General features: G+C 47.7%; 1 protein-coding gene across 1 annotated transcript; it reads left to right on the top strand.

The window, feature by feature from the left end:
• The first annotated feature begins 2,967 nt into the window (after window positions 1-2,967).
• On the top strand, window positions 2,968-7,917 carry TMEM247 (transmembrane protein 247). Its single transcript, XM_030799779.1, has 3 exons — window positions 2,968-3,099; window positions 3,816-4,175; window positions 7,660-7,917. The coding sequence occupies exons 1-3, from the start codon at window positions 2,983-2,985 to the stop codon at window positions 7,915-7,917; spliced, it is 735 nt and encodes a 244-aa protein (XP_030655639.1). The 5' UTR covers window positions 2,968-2,982.
• Window positions 7,918-20,711: the final 12,794 nt, after the last annotated feature.

The raw sequence follows: 20,711 nt of genomic DNA, 5'->3' as shown, positions 1-20,711 counted from the left end.
ATTATTGTACATATGTCATTGTTTCTTTAAGCAGATCTCTCCTGGTTAAGATTGCCAGGTTTAACAAATAAAAATACAGGATGCCCAGTTAAATTTGAATTCCAGACAAATAATTTTTTAGAAATGTGTCCTGTGCAATTTTTAGAACATATTTATACTAAAATTTATCTAAAATTCAGATTTAACTGGAAATCCTGTATTTATTTGGTAACCCTACTCCTAGTAGTGCTTGAGGCAGGATAGACATCTTACACAACAGCTGTGAGATCATTTACATGGTCACCACCATAATGTTGGAAGGGGAAAGCCATGGTTCAGTTAAAGATTTGCAAAGACAGAAAGTGAACCTTTTCAAGGTTTGTAGCTTCTTTGTGATGGGTTCGAACATCCTCCTTTAGCTCAAAGTTTGTTATTACTGATCGTCTGAAGCCTTCTTCTCTCAATGCATCAAATTCATTCTCTGTCCAGCTTTGTTCCGTTGCTCGCGAGGAGCTGCATTCTTTTGGAGAAGAGGTGCTCTGATTTTTAGAATCTTCAGCTTTTCTGCTCTGGTTTCTCCCCATCTTTGTGGTTTTATCTACTTTTGGTCTTTGATGATGGTGACATACAGATGGGGTTTTGGTGTGGATGTCCTTTCTGTTTGTTAGTTTTCTTTTTAACAGTCAGGACCCTCAGCTTCAGGTCTGTTGGAGTTTGCTGGAGGTCCATTCCAGCCTGTTCCTTCCTCTGGAAGCTTCATCTCAGAGGAGCACCTGGCCGTATGAGGTGTCAGTCAGTCCCTACTGGCAGATGCCTCCCAGTTATGCTACTCAGGGGTCAGGGACCCACTTGAGGAGGTAGTCTGTCCATTCTCAGATCTCAAACTCTGTGCTGGGAGAACGACTACTCTCTTCAAAGCTGTCAGACAGAAACGTTTAAGTCTGCAGAAGTTTCTGCTGCCTTTTATTCAGCTATGCCCTGCCCCCAGAGGTGGAATCTACAGAGGCAGGCAGGCCTCCTTGAGCTGTTGTAGGCTCCACCCAGTTTGAGCTTCCTGGCTGCTTTGTTTACCTAATCAAGCCTCAGCAATGACGGACGCCCCTCCCCCAGCCTCGCTGCCGCCTTGCAGTTCCATCTCAGACTGCTGTGCTAGCAATGAGCAAGGCTCTGTGGGCGTGGTACCCTCCAAGCCAGGCACAGGATATAATCTCCCGGTGTGCCATTTGCTAAGACCGTTGGAAAAGCGCAGTATTAGGGTGGGAGTGTTCTGATTTTCCAGGTACCGTCTGTCATGGCTTCCCTTGGCTAGGAAAGGGAATTCCCCGACCCCTTGCACTTCCCGGGTGAGACGATGCCCCACCCTGCTTCAGCTCATGCCCCGTGGGCTGCACCCACTGTCCAACAAGCCCCAGTGAGATGAACCTGGTACCTCAGCTGGAAATGCAGAAATCACCTGTCTTCTGCGTCACTCATACTGAGAGCTGTAGACTGGAGCTGTTCCTATTCAGCCATCTTGGAACTCCTCCTCCTACCCTATCTAATTTTCATATCGGTGCTGCAACATAGGGAAGTGGCTAAATCTTTATCCCATTTACAAGTGACTACACTTTCCCTTGGTCACACAGCTGGAGACAGTAGCGAAGCTGGAATTCAAATGCAGCCCTTTGTCTTTCCATATTGCAATCCTGCTTTCAACTACCAAAGATGTTTTGCTGCTGTTTTCACAAAATGGAAGATGACAAAATATATTCCCCAGCCCTCCATTCTACCCATGTGGGAGTATGAATGACAGGTTGTATTAGTGTCCTAGGTTTGCTGTAACAAAGAACCACAGACTGGTTGGTGTAAATGACAGAAATTTATTTTCTCACAATCCTGGAGAGTCAACATCAGAGATTGAGGTGCCAGCAGGGTTGGTTCCTTCTGAGCGCTAGGAGAGAATGATATATTCCAGGTCTACGATGGTTAATTTTATGTGTCGACGTCACTGAGCCATTGGATGGCCAGATCTCTGATTAAATGTTATTTCTGGGTGTTTCTGGAAGAGATTAACATTTGAATTGGTGGACTGAGTAAAGCAGTCTGCCCTCCTCAATGTGGGTGGGCTTCATCCAATCCACTGAGGGCCTAAATGGAACAAGGCAGACTGCTGATTGAATTGGTTCTCTCAGTTCAATTGCCTGACTACATGAGGTGATCCGTCAGTCTTCTCCTGCCCTTGGACTGGGACTTCCACCATCAGTGCTCCTGGTTCTCAGGCCTTTGTACTCAGACAGGAATTTATACCACCCACTTTCCAGGGGCACCAGCTTGCAGATGGGAGATCATAAAACTTCTCAGCCTCCATAATTGCATGAGCCAATTCTGTGTAATAAATGTCATTTTATGTTCTGTTTCTTTGGAGAACCCAAATACAACGCCTTTCTCCTTGGTTTGTAGATGGCCATTTTCTCCCTTGTCTTCACATCATCTTCTAACAAGGACACCAGTCATACTGGATTAGAATCCCACCCTAATGATCTCAATTTCACTTAATCACCTCTATAAAGACCCTGTCTCCAAATAAGGTCACATTCTGAGGTACTGGGGGCTGGGACTTAGGACTTCAACATACGAATTTTGGGAAGAGAGGGGGACCTGGTTTAGCCCATAACAGGGTTTGTGGAGCTGTGACTCATTTCCAACACAATCTTCATTTAAAAAAGGAACCCAAGGGAATGGATTTCAAATGGTGGAATTCTGAGTTTCACGAGGTGGAACTCTAGTTTTCAAAGCAATCCTTATGGGCAGGAAAGGCCCATCCTGCAGTTCTTATTGTTAGCATATTACTGCCTCAAATGTGTCACACCCTCCACCAAAGGGGCCCTAGCAACTTGTAGAATGTAGGTTATTATGAGGACAGGGGATTGTGATGGTGGCCAGGCTGTGGAATCTGGTGAGGCCAAATATTAGCACCTCAAATGATGTCTTGTGACCCCACCTGGCAGTGTTCTGGTTTTCTGGATGGCAGCAGAGGACAGGGAGATGATGGAAGCCCGGGGTGCGGGAGAAAGTTGCCTGACCTTCCCCAAGATGGTGCCTGGTGACTCCAAGTCTGAAGGGAAGCCAAGGGCTTGTCTGGTAAGGGGGCTGCTGTGTCTCACCACCCCTGCCTATTCCGTCAGGGGGAGCAAGAATACTGTAGGAACACATGATAGCAGCTGAGTGCTTTGAGGTTCCAAACAACTGCCAAGAACATCAGGTGACATGTACCCCACCCCTGTAACTGGTACCCAGCTGTCACCAGGGACCAGGTAGCCCTCCATAAGATTGCGAAGTCACATGAAGCTGGCTTTGGTCTCCTCCATCTACCTCCCCACTTGGGGCCCTTTCCTTGCTGGGTGGATAGGACCTGGCTCCCCACCATAGCCCTCTTCCTGGTCCCCAAATATTTAGGTTCTCTCAACTCAGGCCCAGGGTTTCTTTCTCCCTCTGTAACTTCCTGAAGACCTGGCATCTAACTGATCTCAAAGTCAGGTAGAGTTGAGGATGGGCCCAGAAGTTGCCTCTTTGGTGATCAGAAAAATCACTAGGAAAATGGACATCCATCTACTCAACTCCCAGTGCCTCCACTTGCAACTTTAGGGCACTATTACTTGGTACTAGTTTGCCTTCTCCTTGACGGCAGGTCCTGACAACTCCGGGTAAGAGCACTTCTAATAAGAATTCAGCCTAGATCTTTACAATTCAAGCACCGCAGTCCACTGTGGCCTGGGGCTGCAGGAGTTCCATGGGGTCAGGGACAGCCCCATCCTGACTCTTCACGGTACCTCCCCTCCCTACTTCCCCTACACCAGGAGGCAGAGTCCCAGAAGCCAGACTCCTCCTATGACTACTTGGAAGAGAAGGAAGCTTGTGAGGATGGAGGCTGCCAAGGGCCGCTTAAAACCCTGTCCCCCAAGTCCTGCCCTGCCACCAAAGGCCAGGCGGGCGATGGACCCAAATCCGCAGAGCTGCCCCCCACCCCTGGCACTGAGCGCAATCCCGAGATGGAGCTGGAGAAGGTGCGCATGGAGTTCGAGCTCACGCGGCTCAAGTACCTGCACGAGGAGAACGAGCGGCAGCGGCAGCACGAGGTGGTGATGGAGCAGCTGCAGCGGGAGCGGCAGCACAAGGTGGTGATGGAGCAGCTGCAGCAAGAGGCGGCGCCCCGCCTGGTGGGTGACAAGGAACGGGGCACTGGGAGGAGGGAGGCCTGGAGCTGCAGTCCCATGGGGCCTGGAGCAGGCGCCCACCTTCCCTGGTTTGCGCGGCATCCCACCCTGCAGATCCTGGATCTCGGCTGAAAGGGGCTGAGCATCCACTCGGGCGGTCTCCAGCCCTCTCCGCCATGGCTCACTTCCAGAGATGTCTGCTCACTGCCTTAAAGCTCGCTACCTTACCTGGCCAGCTCTGTTAAACAGAGCTTCCACGGGAAGCTGAGATGTGACTCTCTAAGGAGAGCTGAGGCTGGGAGGGGCCCCAGAACCACATCGCCCACCCGACAGCCTTTTTGGTAGCTTCAAGGAAAAGTCTTCAACATGTCCTCCCTCTTCCATCACTCACAAGTCCTCTCCGCATCTCTTAAAATCTGATACCTGGAGGCTAGACCCAGAATCCCCACTACAGCCTGGCCAGTGGATTTTGATAGAACCATCACCTCCCCGATCAGGGCTATGTTTATTCTGTTGGATCATACTGCCTCCTAGTCAACTGAAACAGCCATCTTTTCACAAGAAGTACACCACTCTTCCCTAATCTGTATTAAATGGGGGATAAGAATGCCCACTTGAGATTAAATGGGATGTGAAGAGCTTAGCACAGTGGCTAGACTATCATAAGCATTCAATAGTGAAAGATGTTGTTTAAAGCAGTGTTTCCCGCACTTTAAAGTCAGAAAGTCCTGGATTAAAATACCAGGCATAAACTCCCTGACACTGGGCAAATTACTAATTTCCTTTGGGCTTTGGCTTGCTCATCCATGAAGTAGTACCTACCTCATAGGATAGTTGTGAGGATTCAGTGAGACAACACATGCAAAGCACTTTGCAATTAGCCCAGCACATTAGGTAAGCACTCAATAAATGTTAGCTATTACCATTTTTATGTACTCATGCAATTCACTTCTTGACCCAAATGCAACAACATACATTTATCACTTTTCAGTTTTATTGGGATGTGATGTATTAGCTGTGCTTCCCAGCTCTGAGTCATCCTCAGTTCTGAGAACTGTGCCTTCTGCCTTTATCCAAGTCATTGCTGTAATTGTTGAGGAGGATATGACCTAAAGTAAATACCACTAAATGTCTCTGTATAGCTTGGCAGTGCTCCATTAATCATCACCCTTGAGTTACATTTTATCCTGCTCACATTTCTCCACCTTATCCAAAAAACGGAGATGCACTGTCAAATGGTTTCCCAAAATTAAGATATTACATTACCTATAGCATTTCCCCAATTGACTGGTCCAGTTTTTTTTGTTTTTGTTTTTTTAAAAAAGTAAGGTTGGTTTTGCATCATTTGTTCTTAATGAACACGTGATGGCTTCTTAAACAATTATCTTTTTTCTGTTCACAAAATACCTGCTTCATTATAAACATGAAATGATTTCACTGAACTCAGTCAAGCTTACTGAACTGGGATTTCCAGAATCTTCCCCTGCCCCCACACCCTTTTTGAAAAGTCTAGAAAACATTTGCCTATTGCTTAGACTTCAGCACACTTCCTAATATTTTTGAATTCTAAGTTCCATTTCCAAACTTGTGACTTTTCTCAGTAGCCTGGGATAAAATCTATCACAAAGCGGAGCCTGAAACTGTTTAAAGCAGATATGATATTGTAACTATGCCTCTGTCTCCTCCTAACCATATTTATTTTCCCCCCTTTTTAGTTTGAAAATCTTTCTCCTTGCTGGATGAGATGGAAATATTTGATATATACTCCTATCTCTCTCTCTCTCTCTCTCTCTCTCTCTCTCTTCTGCTCAAAAAATAGAACATTGAGAGTATTTTGAAAAGTCTAAAGGGTTTCACAAGCACTTTTTTTTTTAATGAAAGTCGTAATGATCACCCATCAGCATTTCAGACTGAAACACGTGCAGACTGCAGAGAGGTGGCAAAGTCCAGGGGTACAGAGCCATACTGAGCCTGCAGAGAACCGTCAGGTCAGCCCCGTCCTCCACTCCCATTAGAACACTGGATTGCTTCCTCTGGTCTCCAACCTTCCTAGCTATTCATTTTAGAGGCAGCATCACCAGGTCATTTTCTGTCCCCTCAGTTTGGTCTAGTTGCCCTCACATTTTATGCAGCTGTTTCAATAGTGATGTGTCCCCATCCCCCAGCCTTTGGCGATAGTTTACAAAAGTGTTTACTTTTTGTGCATTTACTAAAAATTGGGGAGTTGATGTTGAAGCTTCCTCTCTTCTCTTTTTCTGGGAGGGTGAATAGATGGACGGACAGAGAGAGTCTATTGAATTGAAAATACCTCTTTGAGTGTGTTTCTAGCTAGTTTAGGGCATCTCGGTCCCTGCCACCTGGTGCTTTCCAAAAATATGGCATGATTTTTACAAATATTTTTTTAAAAATGCATGGGTTATGCCCTCTTAACTATGGATCAAAATAATATCAGCTTTTGCCTTACTTGTACATTGATAACTTTCTACAGTTAAAATGAAGACTGTTGGGCCCCAATTACATAGATTCAAGGAAAGAGCAACCCACAGACAGAATTAGCAAGACAACTCAAGCTGCTTTCCCCCAGCCCAAATACTCTGAGGGTTTAGGGAGACCCCCATCACCTATCTCTCAGCACCTGCCTCCAGGAGAGACCAAACCCTGGACTGAAGGACCACAGACTGACCCACGTGATATGTGTCAGGACCCAGGGAGTCGGAAACAGTCATTTATATGCAAGGGACACCATGTCATTGGGCCACTGTCTAGGAAACTAGGTTGAATGTCAGGGCACTGTGAGAGAACACTCCCAAGACCCAACATCCAGATGTGGGGCTCTTGGAGTCAGAGAGAGAAGGCCCACGTGTGTGGCTCCAATGGGCAGTACAGACCGTAAAGAGAAAGGAAGGTGGTGGCCTGGTGCCCCAGTCAGGAGGGATAAGAGCAGCTTAAAAAGTAAAAAATGATGAGTTCCTTCTATGTGCTAGTTACCTGACTAGAAATGTTTCATTATCTCACTTTTCCTCCTTGTGATCGTTTGTTTTTTATTTTTTTAGAAACAGGATCTTGCTCTCTCACCCAGGCTGAAGTTAGTGGCATGAGCATAGCTCACCATAACCCCAAACTCTTGGGCTCAAGTGATCCTTCCACCTCAGCCTCCCAATAGCTGGGACTATAGGCACACACCACCACGTTTGGCTAATTTTTAAATTTTTTTATAGAGATAGGGGTCTCACTACATTGCCCAGCCTGGTCTCAAACTCCTGGCTTCAAGCAATCCTCTCACCTTGGCCTCCCCAAGTACTGGGATTATAGGTATGAGCCACCTTGCCCAGCCCTCATGATTTTGGAAATGGGCACTATTACCCTTTCTTTAGGTGAAGATGATGACTTGAGGTCACATACAGGCAGGGACAGAGCAGGACTGAACCTAGATCTGCCTGGCGCCAACAATGGCATCCTCATCTCCACTGTCTTCTCTCCGCCACAGTTTTCAGGAGGCCTCCAGAACTTCCTGCTGCCCCAGAACCAGTTTGCCATGTGCCTCTACTGCTTCATCTTCATTCACATCATCTATGTCACCAAGGAGATGGTCTTCTTTCTCTTTGCCAAGCACTACCTGTTCTGCATCGCGGCCATTTTGCTCTGTTTGATTAAAAGTTTCTGGTCATACTTCCAAGTGCCTTTGCTCTCTCCATCACTGGGAACCCCTCGCCCCTGCCATGCCGGTAGTGTTATCCGTGCATGATCCCAGCCTCCCGGGCACCTCCTTTTTTCACTTTGTGCCTCTGTCCAGTCAGAATCCACTTTTAGGAAGGGCCCTGCTCTCAGTCATTTACACCTGAGAGTGAAGAAACATGTTCATGCCCCTTATACAGAGACTGAGTTCTCACTGTGGACACGATGCTTTATCCCAAGAGGAAGATTTCAGATGTTAGCAGGTCAGGGAGATATCTGCAGGGAAGGAGGGTTTAGAACACCTTTCCAGAACCATAGAAGTACATCATGACCAAGCTGGCTTGGGTTTCACCACATCTACTCATGTTCATAGACCTCTGAGGGGTGGGAAGCCTGTGATCTGCTTGGGAGCAGCCCCCGCCCCCATCTTCTGCAAAGATGCCCATGTCCTAATCCCCAGGATCATGAATAGTTTATATGGCAAAAGAGGCTGAGATGTGATTGCGTTAAGGACCTTGCAGTGGGGAAATGATCCCAGATTATCCAGGTAGGCCCACAGTAGTCACAAGGGCCCTTGTAAAAGGGAGGCAGGAGGGCGCGAGTCAGAAAGGAGATGTGACCATGGAAGCAGGGGCCAGAATGATGTGGGACTGCGGGTCAGGGAACGTGGGAAGCCTCTAGAAACCAGAAAAGGCAATAGAAGGATTATCTGCTAGAGCCTCCAGAGGGAGCCCAGCCCTGCCACCCCATGTTAGGCTCCTGACCTCCAGAACTGTAAGAGAATAAGTCTGTGTTATTTTAAGCCACTAAGTTTGTGGCAGTTTGTTACAGCAGCCACAGGAAACTAATACAGGAGCCAAGATGCCCAAGCTCCCTCCAGCTGTGCCAACATGGCAGGATACCATCACCAGGCCACTGGCCAGGCCTCATTTAGCACTGGGCCTGAGCAGACTTGTACACAGCTGGCCTTCAGACAGCATATGGTTTAAAAGGAGAGGCAGTGAAGCTCCAGGGAGCCCGGCACAGGCCTAGGTGAACCTGGTGGACAAGGGGTACCCCATCACTGAGCTGTGTATCTCCTGGGTGAGGCATGTGGCAAAATAAGGGCATACTCCTAGGGGACATAAGGCAGGAGGAATTAAGTGCCTGATTAGACCCAGAGGACGTCATTAATTCTACTCTATTGGAAAGCTGGACATGGAAAAAAAAAGTTGGCACACACCCCACCCCTGTACCCACCTACTAACCCAAGCACACAGACTCACAAAAATGCAGAAAAGCTAACCCAGAAACAAATACACTGACACAGACATACAAAACAAGTATATAGTTGTCCACAGTAGAGACGTTTACAGCCCCTCAAATAAACACACAACAACCCAAAGGAACAGACTTTGAACACCAGAGGGCTCACGGTCAGGCACAAAGTGAAGCTGCCTCGCATGTACGCAACAAAGAAAAGGGGTTCAGCTCCCCCAGTCACCAGCCCCTCAACCCTTCAACACACACACTCCTTGCAGACTGTCAGCTGCTCTGAGCCCAGCAGCCCAGCCACGATGGCTGGCAGTGCCACAGGACACTTTAGTGATAATGTGGCAAACTGAACGAGGCTGGACACAGCTGTGCAATTAATCAAGTCTTTATTGACCCCTTCTCTTCTCTGGCATAGGGCTCTGCCTTAAGAGGGACAAGAGAGTAAGTTTCTGTTTCACTGAGCTCTCAAGAGACTCTCAGTAAAATCACGCGAAAAAATGACTGCCTTGGGACTTCAATGTCAGTACACATTATCATGCCATTTAAGTCCATGGTGACTTCTCATTTCCCAGCCAACTCCATATATCCATCCCCATTGATAGCTGCATGCGACAGGTACTTAATTTGGAAGTGATAAAAGTGTCATTTCTCATTAAACTTTCAAGGATGGGCCGTTGTGGTATGGGTCACTTCTTCCAATCATTTTATTTGATCTGGGTTTCTGCCCCATGGGGTTTAGGTGAGAGAGATGGAGATAAGGATAGCAAAAAGTTTAAGGTCCACCTGTTTACCTTCTTAGAGCAGACAGAACTGGGCATTTATAAAACACACACACACACAAACCAAAAAACACAAGTGCTGCAAGGTCATTTAATCCATCCATCTGTTGCCAGGTAAAACTAGACTTAAATACATACATTTTCTTAATCTTCAGAGAAAGTAAACTCCCCTGAGCAGTTAAGTGAGCATCTCATCCCACATCTTTAGCCACAGACATGAAATCTACTCTTCCCTATTGTGTTTGAATACTGAAGCCACTAGCCTCAGATCTGCCCTCTAGGAAAACGAGAACTACTCATGGTCACTCCCCAAACTTAGAACAGATCTTCTGGTTCAAATGCAAAGCAGAAAATCAGGAGAGAGAGAGAGAGAGAGGCAAAGGATAGGAAAAAGGCCCAGCTAAGCAGTTACCAGCCAGGTAACCAGCCAATGTACAAGCGCCTCTTCAGCACCAATGCTAACATATCATGCACCCTAAGTCCCTAAGGAGGCTATCATCACCAAAACCCTGCAGGCAGGAATGTATATCATCTCCACTTCACAGCCAAGGATACCGAGGTTCAGAGAGGTTAGACTTAACCGAGGTCATCCCAGAGCCCATGTTCTTTCCACGTTCTTTCCCTGCTCCCAAGATCCTGCCTTGGGAGGATCTCACAACCTTGCTGGGGAGATGACTTTAACACACATGAAAATGTAAAGCAGCTATCAGTATACAGACCTCAGCTATAAATGAGATCATAGAAGAGCTCCCTGGAGCCCTGGGTGATAGAGGAAGTCTTCTTGAAAGACGAGCTCATAAGGCTAGGTAAGCCCGAACAGGTGGAAATCAGGAGGGATACCTCACACAAATGAAGATTAGGGTGGGAGTGTGTAATGTGTATCCAGGAGGGAAGGGTCAAGTCTTGCTCCAGGCAATGGTGTAAAAGGTAACAGGTCTGAAAAATTGGTTTGGGGCTAAGTGTTAGAGCCTTGAATATTGGTCTGAGGAATATAAACTTAATCCCTTGGGAAATAGGGAATACACTAAAGATTATAGAATGGAATAGTAATTCAAAACAGATAAATAAAAGCCTTCCTCCTTTAATTCCTGGGGACCGCTTTTTTGCCTGGACCTTCCCGTTTCCAGACCAGAAATTTCTGAGGTCCTGAGTTTGAGGATTACATTCAGCTGTAAAAGAAATCCAGCCACAATGGCTTCACTAAATAGAGGTTTATGTTGCTCACATACCAAGAAGTCCCAGGTAGTCCATCCACAGCTGGTGAAACTGCTCTCAGAAGTCATAGAGGACCCAGGTGGTGCCTTCCTCCACCACCACAGGGCTCTTATCTTCAGCGCATGGCTTCCAGCCTCATAGTGTCAAGCCGGCTGAAGCAGCTCCAAGTACCAGGGTCCACTAGTCCAGGTCAGAAAAGGAGCTGCCTTTTAAAAGCTTCCCAGGAAGCCCCACCCAGAGACTTCTGCTTACGTGCCATTGGTCAAACTAAGGTCATGTGGCTGCACCTATCTGTAGGATGTCTGAGGTGGTAAGGTTATTGCGTGGACACTGTTGCAGCCTCAAACAAAATTAGAATTCTGATAGTATGAGTGGAGGGGGGAGATACTGAATTAAGCAAATAACTGGTGTATCATCCCTAATTCCTTAGGCCCAGCTCCCACTCCCTTCCTGAGCTGCTGAGCCAGAAAGCCTTGGTGGGGTTGAAACCATCAGGTGGAGCACAGCCGTAGCCAATCTGGGCCTGGCCACTGCTGCACTCTGCTTTAAGGAAGAGTACCGCATATCACAGCAGGGAGGTCATGGTTTTCCCTGGCCACACGCCTGGAGCCACTCTGCCTTCATCCTCCTGACCTCTGCCTGAGGCCCCATGACCTGACACAACCAGGGCAGCAGACTGGGAAGGGCACTCTTCTCTGTGCTGGGTGCCCTCAGCAGAGCTGCAAGGGGAGGCAAGTCGGACTCCAGAGCCCCTTCCCTTCCTGATCCCAGATCCCACAGAGCAGAGCCCGGAGCCAGTCAGGGGACTCTGATCATCCCAGGGACACCAAGCTGCTAAAGTCTATGTATAAGAGATTGCACTCATTGCAAAGGACTACTAAGCTTCAGCCCAAATAATGAAGCACTAATAGTAAAGTTTCAGGCAGGCTTAGGGAGAGAAAGATGGGAGAATCTCTCCTGTTCCCTAAATGGAATATTGTAGGCTGCCCTCTTGAGCCCAAGGACAGGACTACAGTTGGAGAGACTCGGGGGCAGGAGGGTTAAGGCTTGATTCCAAAGGCCACTTTCCTGCCATGTCTATTTCTAGTCCCAAGTTAGCAGATGACTTGTAAGTAAGCAAGTCAGTTAAGTTTTCTAGGCTTCATTTGGGTGACCTCTAAATTATCTAGACTCTAACTCAGAAAAAAGAAGGACCAAAGTCTAGAGATTGTTTGAGAAATTCTGATTTAATTGATCTGAGATGGCATCCAGAGGTGATTTGTTAGCCTTACAAGTGCCCCAGTTGATTCTAATAAGCAATCAGGGTTGAAAGACCTAAATCCTTGCTCTTCAATGTGTGATCTGTGGATCAGCAGCATCTGCGTCTTAGAAATGCAGCATCCCAGACCCTGCCCTAGACCCACTGAAGCAGATGTGGTTTGACAGTACCTCCCAGCCCCCAGCAATTCATATGCATCTTAAAGTCTGGAAAGCCTGTTATAGGTGAGGAGACTCAATTCAATCTGACCTGGTCTGTCCTGGGCTAGCACGGTGGCTCACGTCTGTAATCTTGGCCATTTGGGAGGCCAAGGCAGGAGCCCAAGAGCTCAAGACCAGCCAAGGCAACATAGGGAGATCCCATATCTCCAAAAAAAAAAAAAAAAAAGCCAGGTATGGTGGCATGCACCTGCTGTCCCAGCTACTCGGGAGGCTGAGAAGGGAGGATCACTTGAGCCTGGGAGGTTAAGGCTGCAGTGAGCTGTGATCGTGCCACTGCACTCCAGCCTGGGGTACAGAGCAAGACCCTATCAGAAAAAAAAAAAAAAAAATCTGTTCTCTTTATGAAGACAATGCTTTTGGCTAGGAAGTTCTTCTAGGGGGAATGAGAGGGAGAACAACTGAGTGCACAGCCCTTCAGAAGTGCTATGGGGTTTCCATTAACCTCTGCGGCAGGCTAGGGGTGGCAGGAGCTTACTGTGCCACATCAGGAAGCTGAGCCTGTGGTAGCACATCTGCCCCTCCTCCCTTTCACCAGTTTATGCTCTGGGCTTCTGGGGGACCAAATGACTTCACCCTGCAGGCCAGGACTCAGCAGAAAGTTCCAGAATGCCCTCAGGCCTGTGTCTGCCTCTGTCCCTTTTTTGATCTGACTCCCACGTGTAGCTTTGGGGAAATCTTGCTAATATACATTCATTTATTATTTAAAGGTTGCCGCTGTTCTTCAGGAAGGTTAAGCATGATTAAAAGATGGGATTTTTCCACAGGGCACAGCAGAAAAGCTAGGGCTCCCACATTTTTAAGCTGTTTTGGCCAAGCCTTGTTGCATAATTCAAAGTCTGTGACTTACTTAGATTTAATTAGCCAAAGGAGCAGCAGCTGCAGGTTCATTAGTCAGTATTTATTAAGCACCCTCAGAGGGCTTTGTAGGCTCTTAAGAGTGAAGTGGAGGATGGGTTTCGGACTTGCAAATTTCTTACACTTAAGTAGGAGGGGATTACGGATAGCTTCAGGAGGTAGGCATTTTTGTTCCTCAAAGAGAGCAAAGGGGTGGCATCAAAAGCCCTGGGCTCATGGGGCAAATCCTACAAAGGGCCACGAGTCAGACAGATGTCGGTCCCTCACAGGGTTATAGTGACAATTAGTGTGATAACAAGGTGGAGGCTGGTGGTGAATGAGAAGCTACACAGATGAGAGGTATCAGCCAGAGCAGGGAAGGGAAGTGACTGCTAACCTGAATTTCCAGAACTGGGAGAGGTGGGGAGGTCGGGCTCCTGAATTTGTGGGCCCAGTGCAAAAGAACAATGTGGTGTCCCTTATTCAAAAACATCAAGAATTCCACGACGGTGACAGCAGAGCATTAAGCCATGTGCAGAGCCCCCACTGAGTGCAGGGCCCTGTGCCACTGCCCTGGCGGTGGATGACGGAGACCCCAGGGTTAAGGGGCTTTTCTGGTGCCTCGAAAATCTCACCCAGAGAGTGACTATCCTTGGCCTGTACTCCATCAACAGGAGGGAGGGAGGGAGCAGGCTCTGTGCATTTTGCAGGGGCAGGGACCGTTGGAGCAGGCCATTGGAGGAAGCGAGTCTGGTGGCCCCAGGGCAAGTGGCACCTGCACGCCTTCCAGCTCTGGGCGCAGAGTCTGGCTGCAGGGGCACCTCTTCACAAGCAGGTCACGCTCTAGGCTTCCAGCTGCTAATCACAGGGGCTCTCCAGCTTGGGGGCATTTCCTCTCTCTGCTCCTGGCTTCCGCCCCAGCCCCATTCAGCTGATCATTCTCCTCTGGGCTAGAATATCCAAAAATAGAAGAAAGCTATACTTTTTACCCCCTTGAGCCTCTTGTATCAAATGACACAGTCACTTTGCCTCAAACTTTTCATCAAAGGAGCCTTTGTAAGGTCCTGGGGCAGAAAGCAGGCCTTGGAAGACAGCCACCAGGAAGCCATGCAGAAAGTGCTGAGCAGGGGGACCCTTGGTGGAGGAGGTGGGGAGGGCAGGGTTTCAGGAGCTTCCCTCTGCCCCAGAAAGAGCCAGTGACAGACACTTGCTACCATGGGGCAGCTCTTCTCTGAGCACCAGCTCTAGCTTCAGGTCTTGGAAGTGCAACGGCAGCAAATAGTGTGGCTGCACAGACCACCCATTGCCAAGGTTCAACAACCAGACCACAGAGCTCAATCAGTGATTAAGGAGCAATGATTGATCAATCAAATAAACAGAAGGAGTGTAAGGACAATCTGAGAAAGGCTCTGCCAGCTAAAGCATTCTGTGACGGCTTCTTGAAAAGGAAGCTCACCCTTGCCGAACACCTAGGATGTATTGTACCCTGTCCAATGCTCTTCATGTCATCTATTTTATCCCACAGCCCTCCATGAAGGGGAACTGGTACACACTAGATTAATCTGCCCAGGCTGCTCTAACAAAATACCACAGACCGGGTGGCTTCAACAACAGATGCTCATTTGCCCACAGTTCTGGAAGCTCAAAGTCCAAGATCAAGGTGTTGGCAGGTTTGGTTTCCTCTGAGGCCTCTCTCGGTTTGCAGATGGTTGCTGCCTTCTCAATGCATCCCCACGTGGTGTTTCCTCTCTGTGTGCATCCCTGGTGTCTCTCCGAATGTCCAAATTTCCTCTTCCAAGGACACCAGTCAGATTGGATTAAGCCCTCATTTTAACGCCATGACTTCTTTTTTTGATTTCAATAGTTTTTGGGGTACAGGTGGTTTTTGATTACATGGATAAGTTCTATAGTGGTGATCTCTGAGATTTTGGTGCACCCATCACCCAAGCAGTGTACACTGTACCCAGTATGTAGTCTAAAGCCCCTATCTCCAGATAAGGTCACATTCTGAGGTATTGGGGGTTAGGATTTCAACACATGAATTTTGAGGGGAGATAATTCAGCCCATGACACCCACTTTGCAGATAAGAAATCAGACTCCGAGAGGTTCAGGAATTGCCCAAGCTTGCTCAGCCAGGAGGTGGCAGAGACCAAGTGTGGCAAGGAGCTGAAAGATGATTGGAAGAAAACAAAGAACCGTGCTGCGTCTCGTTCATTTAGGTTTGTGAACAAAGGTTCCGAGCTGGTTTGATAACGTGGGAAGAGAACTGCTACTCCATTGCAGATGGCATTGTGTGGCCCCCTGTATATCTCTCTAGATATGTGTAGCTGGGGGTAGTGGCTCCAGAGTTTTTCTGCTTATGAATCTACCCTTTTATTCTAACTGTTCCCATGTTTCTTTTTTATTTGTTTTGTTCTGTTTTTTTGAGACAGGGTCTTGCTCTGTCACTGGTGCTGGAGTGCAGTGGCGCAATCTCAGCTCACTGCAGCCTAGCCCTCCTGTGTTCTCACACTTCCCTCACCAAGCGCTAAGGAGGAAAATGTCTTTGAGAGGGGGCAGATGTAAGGCTTCACTCACTGGCCCACCTGACCCACACACCTGCCATTTCATGAGTGGCAGCAGATCTATACTCAAAGGCCTGGGTAACTCCCTCTGGATCCCAACCCATGTCCTCTCCTAGGTCCCCTAAGATGGGAGAGTGAGTCTGTAACTGGCAGCCTGGGGTCTTCCCTCTTAAATCTGCTATGCCTGGCTCTTTCTCTGAAGACCAGGTTGGTACGTCCACTCTGAGACAGGAGTAGGTATAAGAAAGAAGAGGGAGGTGGTTGGGTAAGAGAGAAACCCTACACAGTTCACTCTGGCTGACTTTCACTTCTGAGCAATCTCCATAGCCTCACATACACAAAGCCCATAATATTTGAGCTAGCCCAAGTGGGTTCCAAGAAAACAATGATTGGAAGACTCTGGAAGCACAGTAGTTGGTAGAAAGCTCACCTGCTCTCAGGTATCAGGCTAACTTCAAAGGAACTCCAGATGACTGCCCTTAACCAAACTCGATGCACTGTGGGAGAATCCTTGTTCTCAAAACAGACCAGTTAGGAGACTGAGCATGGTGGCTCATGCCTGTAATCCCAGCACTTCGGGAGGCCAAGGTGGGCAGATCATCTGAGATCAGGAGTTCAAGACCAGCCTGACCAACATGGCAAAACCTCGTCTCTACTAAAAATACAAAAATTGGCCCGGCATGGTGGTGTGCACCTGTAATCCCAGCTACTCGGGAGGCTGAGGCAGGGGAATTGCTTGAACCCAGGAGGTGGAGGTTGCAGTGAGCCAAGATCGTGCCACTGTACTCCAGCCTGGGTGACAGAGCACGACTCTATCTCAAAAACAAAAACAAACAAACAAACAAAAACAAACAAACAAACAAAAACAGATCAATTAGGGCCAGGGTCAGAAGCTCAGATGCCAGGAGGGCCCAGGTGGGCCAGGTAGAAGTGGGAAGCTGGCCAGGCATAGCTGACAGGAAAGGAAGAACCCGTAAAGCAGGAAGCCTCTACTCCTTCCCTCCTTCCCATCTTCACCATGTGGAGATACACACCTCATGTCCAACTCAAAGGCAGCCAGAAATCCAGACTTTTATGTGATACCTGCTGATTTTTAAATGTTGGTTCAATTTTCTTTAGCCGCTATACAGACCTAACAAAAGTCCATGGGGCCAACAGCTCACAATCTCTGAACTTGAAGTGTTATCTCCTTTATGATAAAGTCTCTGTTTCACTCAGAGACACACTGGGGGATTTCGTTAAACAGAAGACACTCCTAGTACAAAAATAGAATGTGATTCACTCTCTAACAATGTTTAAGCACAGAAGCCACAGTAAGGGATGCTTCTTCCCTTCACAAATTGCCTCACCTTGAGGTGTTTCAAGAGACAGATCTCTTAATGCATTTCAAATCAGGTTAGAGTGGCAAAAATCTAATTTTCATACAACTTCTTGAAGAAAGATGGCAATTTCACTAAAGCCTAGATCAAGATGAAGGAAGGCATGAAACAGAAGCCTGGGAGCAGGAAAATGAGGCAGGAGAGGGTGGCGGGGTGGAGGGTGAAAAGAAGGTGAAGCTGCATGCCCAGGCTCAGTGTTTGCAAAGAGGCTGGCAACCGTGGTGTGAAGCCAGTCAGACAAAGAGCAGTGGGGCCTGGGGACCAGAGTGAGCAGAGAGGGGAAGAGAAGGAGGGAGCATCATTGGTTGCCATGGTGACAAAGGAACAGGGATAGGAAGAAAGAGTGAGGGGGATGTCAGAGAAGAGCTATGTTGTGCTGCTGCCTACAACAAAGTCTTCTTTACCCAGGCACCCTTGTCTATGATTTCTTGGCCCCTCTGATACTTCCCCCATCCTGATTCTCTGCTCATTCCTGGCATGAATAAATTATTATGAAATTAAGGACATTTAGATCCTAAACATGGATGTGATGGATGAATGGGTACCTACTTATTGAGCCTCTGGGTCTCCAAAAGGCCTCTTGGATTCAAAATATTTTCTCCAACGTGCTTCCATAAAGCCCATGATTCCACCATTAGGGCAACATTGCTTATACTAAGGCTTTGTTCGTGTTCAATGATAAACCCTCATTAAGAGGGGGAATATCTTGGCTATCAATTTCTAGGGTCTCATAAGGAATTGATTTATCACATGTAACGACATGTATGTAATGATAACGTATTTAACGGGATCTCGGCTTCAGCCTAAGAATGTCCACTACTAGGGCTCAGGCCTGTCTAGATATGCATGATAAACTGGTGGGGCAGACCCTAGACAGGACAGTTCATAGGACGGTTCCAGTAACATCTGCTGCATGTGTCCGGCATTTATTTCCCCTTGATTTTCTTTTGGGCCACTCCCTCTTCCTCAATCTTAGTCCATGAGGTTCAGGTAAACTGACTTCTAGTCAAGGGGTAGGCCCAGGACCCAGATCTGGCCAACCAGGGCATTCCATCTTCTGGCCAAAATGATTGGTTCATATGTGGACACATGACCCAAGGCTGACCAGTGAGTTTCGAACCTGGATGTTTTGCGGAAACTCTTGGAAAGATGAGCTCTTATTCCATTGGCTACTAAGCTGGTAGACTATATGTCCAGAGATGCTGTTGGTCATCTTGTTCCACTTGGTTTGGAAAGCCTACCTGAGAATAAAATCGATATGGAGAAAAGCAGAGTCAAGATATGGGAAGATAGATGGAGAAGGAGGGAGAGAGAAAGTGATTTCTTGATGACATGATTTGGGTCCCTGGATCCACCTGAGATAAGAGCTATCCCTAGACCTTTCAGCTTCCATTTTTGCTGTTAACTGATTTGAATTGGGTTTCTCTCACTCACAACCAAGAGTTCTGAATCCTGCAAGGGCTTTCTCATTATATGAGTTGGCACCTTGGCTCAGCAACGGCTAACATAGGAGATACCATGGCATCCGTGCCCAGCCTGTTCTATAAAGAAAGATGTGTTCATGAACCTAACCAAGGGAGTCTGAGGGAGATGTAGAGAAGCAGAGCCATTGGAACATATGTAAGCACGTGTGACCATCTGCAGGGAAGGGAGCCATTTCCCCACTTCTTGAGAGAAAACAGCCCTCCTCTAGCACCATGAAGGGCTTGATGACGGTGCCAAAGGAAGTAGCAGCAGGGCCTGGCTGACAGGGGATGCCCAGTGGGAAACTCCACAGACAAGCGTATGCTGTGCACTGCCAACATACAGAGCACTGCGCTCGCAGGATGGTCCATGAAAAGTCTGGAAGCAGCCCAGGTGTCAATCACCCAGTGGGTAGGTAAATAAAATGTGGGATATCCATACAATATTTGGCAATAAAAAGGGATGAATTACTAATTCCTGCTACAACATGGATGAGCCTTGAATATATTATGCTAAGAAGCTAGTCACAAAGAGCCACATGTATGATTTCATTTACATGGAATGTCCAGAATAGGCAAGTCTATAGACAGAAAGTAGATTCATGGTTGCCTAGGGCTCGAGGAACAGAGGGATTTGGCGGTGACAACTAAAAGGTATGGGGTTTCTTTTGGGGTAAAGAGATGTTCTAAAATTGATTGTGCTAGTGGTTGGTTGTTCAGCTCTATGAACACAGTAAAAACCATTGAAGAATCATATACTTTAGAGCGTGAATTGCATAGCACGTGAATTATCTCAATAAAATTGTTACCAAAAAAACCAAGGTTCTTGAGATACCTGCCCAGTTTGCGTGTGATGGGGTTGAGGGCAGGAGACTGGCCTCCAGAAGGCAAGGGCACATCACATAGCTGCTGTCACTCTGGGATGCAGTACTGCCCTCAGACTTGGACAAGAGGGACCTTGCTCTGGGAGTGCCCTTTAAGAGGCCTCTACTCTGGCTCTCCTCCAGCCTGACTCTTCTCTGTGGGGTAAGGAGTCTCCAGGACCCAGTGGCTGTCTCCACCCATGCTCACACTTCCTTCTTCCTAGACCATACTCTTGGTATACAGGACCCTGGAATTACTTGCCCAAAAGGCCCCAGATCTGTCTCTAGAAACTGCAGGCCATGGCCAGGCACAGTGACTCATACCTGTAATCCCACCACTTTGGGAGACCAAGGCGGGCAGATCACCGGAGGTCAGGAGTTCGAGACCAGCACGGCCAACATGGTGAAACCCCTCCGGGAGTGGTGGTGGGTGCCTGTAGTCCCAGCTACTTGGGAGGCTGAGGCAAGATAATCACTTGAACCCGGGAGGCAGAGGTTGCAGTGAGCTGAGATCATGCCACTGCACTCCAGCCTGGGCGACAAGAGCGAGAATCCATCTCAAAAAAAAAAAAAAAAAAAAGGAAACTGTAGGCCGTAAGAGGTGTGATTGGAACTTGGATATGGAGTCTGGAATGCCCATATCAGACTCCCCAAAGATTGAGGCAGAGTTCAGTGTGACAGGAGGGCAGGCCATGGGCTGTGAGTTGCAGGCTCTGGGGTCAGGAATAGGGAAGGCCTGCAGCCAGCCCTCCCCACAACCACAATGTTCCAGCATGGCTATCTCAGGGCAATGAGATTCTAATTCAAACTTGACCTTCCAGGTCATTATGAAGATTTGTCAAGATAGGGGGCTACAGCATTTGACAGTTTGCTATTAATAGATTATAGTTAAACATATGTCAACACAAGTTTTGTGGATCTCCTTTTGTCCTCTTGTCCTAGGTCCCCACAAATATTAGGCACTGACTTACTGGGAGGTGCTGTATTTAAGAGAGAAATCTATCAGAGCTTTTCTTTATAGCGAATCGTGGTG

This window comes from Nomascus leucogenys, chromosome 19, assembly GCF_006542625.1.
Source record: "Nomascus leucogenys isolate Asia chromosome 19, Asia_NLE_v1, whole genome shotgun sequence".
Classification (NCBI taxonomy): domain Eukaryota; kingdom Metazoa; phylum Chordata; class Mammalia; order Primates; family Hylobatidae; genus Nomascus; species Nomascus leucogenys.
This window is presented reverse-complemented; position numbering and strand designations above follow the sequence as displayed.

What these genes read in the sequence shown, in the direction of transcription:
- TMEM247 (XM_030799779.1), top strand. Translation starts at nt 2,983, where the DNA reads ATGGCAGCAGAGGACAGGGAGATGATGGAAGCCCGGGGTGCGGGAGAA. An exon ending in GGAAGCCAAGGGCTTGTCTG is followed by an intron (nt 3,100 to 3,815) that starts GTAAGGGGGCTG and finishes CCCCTACACCAG; the next exon opens with GAGGCAGAGTCCCAGAAGCC. An exon ending in AAGAGGCGGCGCCCCGCCTG is followed by an intron (nt 4,176 to 7,659) that starts GTGGGTGACAAG and finishes TCTCCGCCACAG; the next exon opens with TTTTCAGGAGGCCTCCAGAA.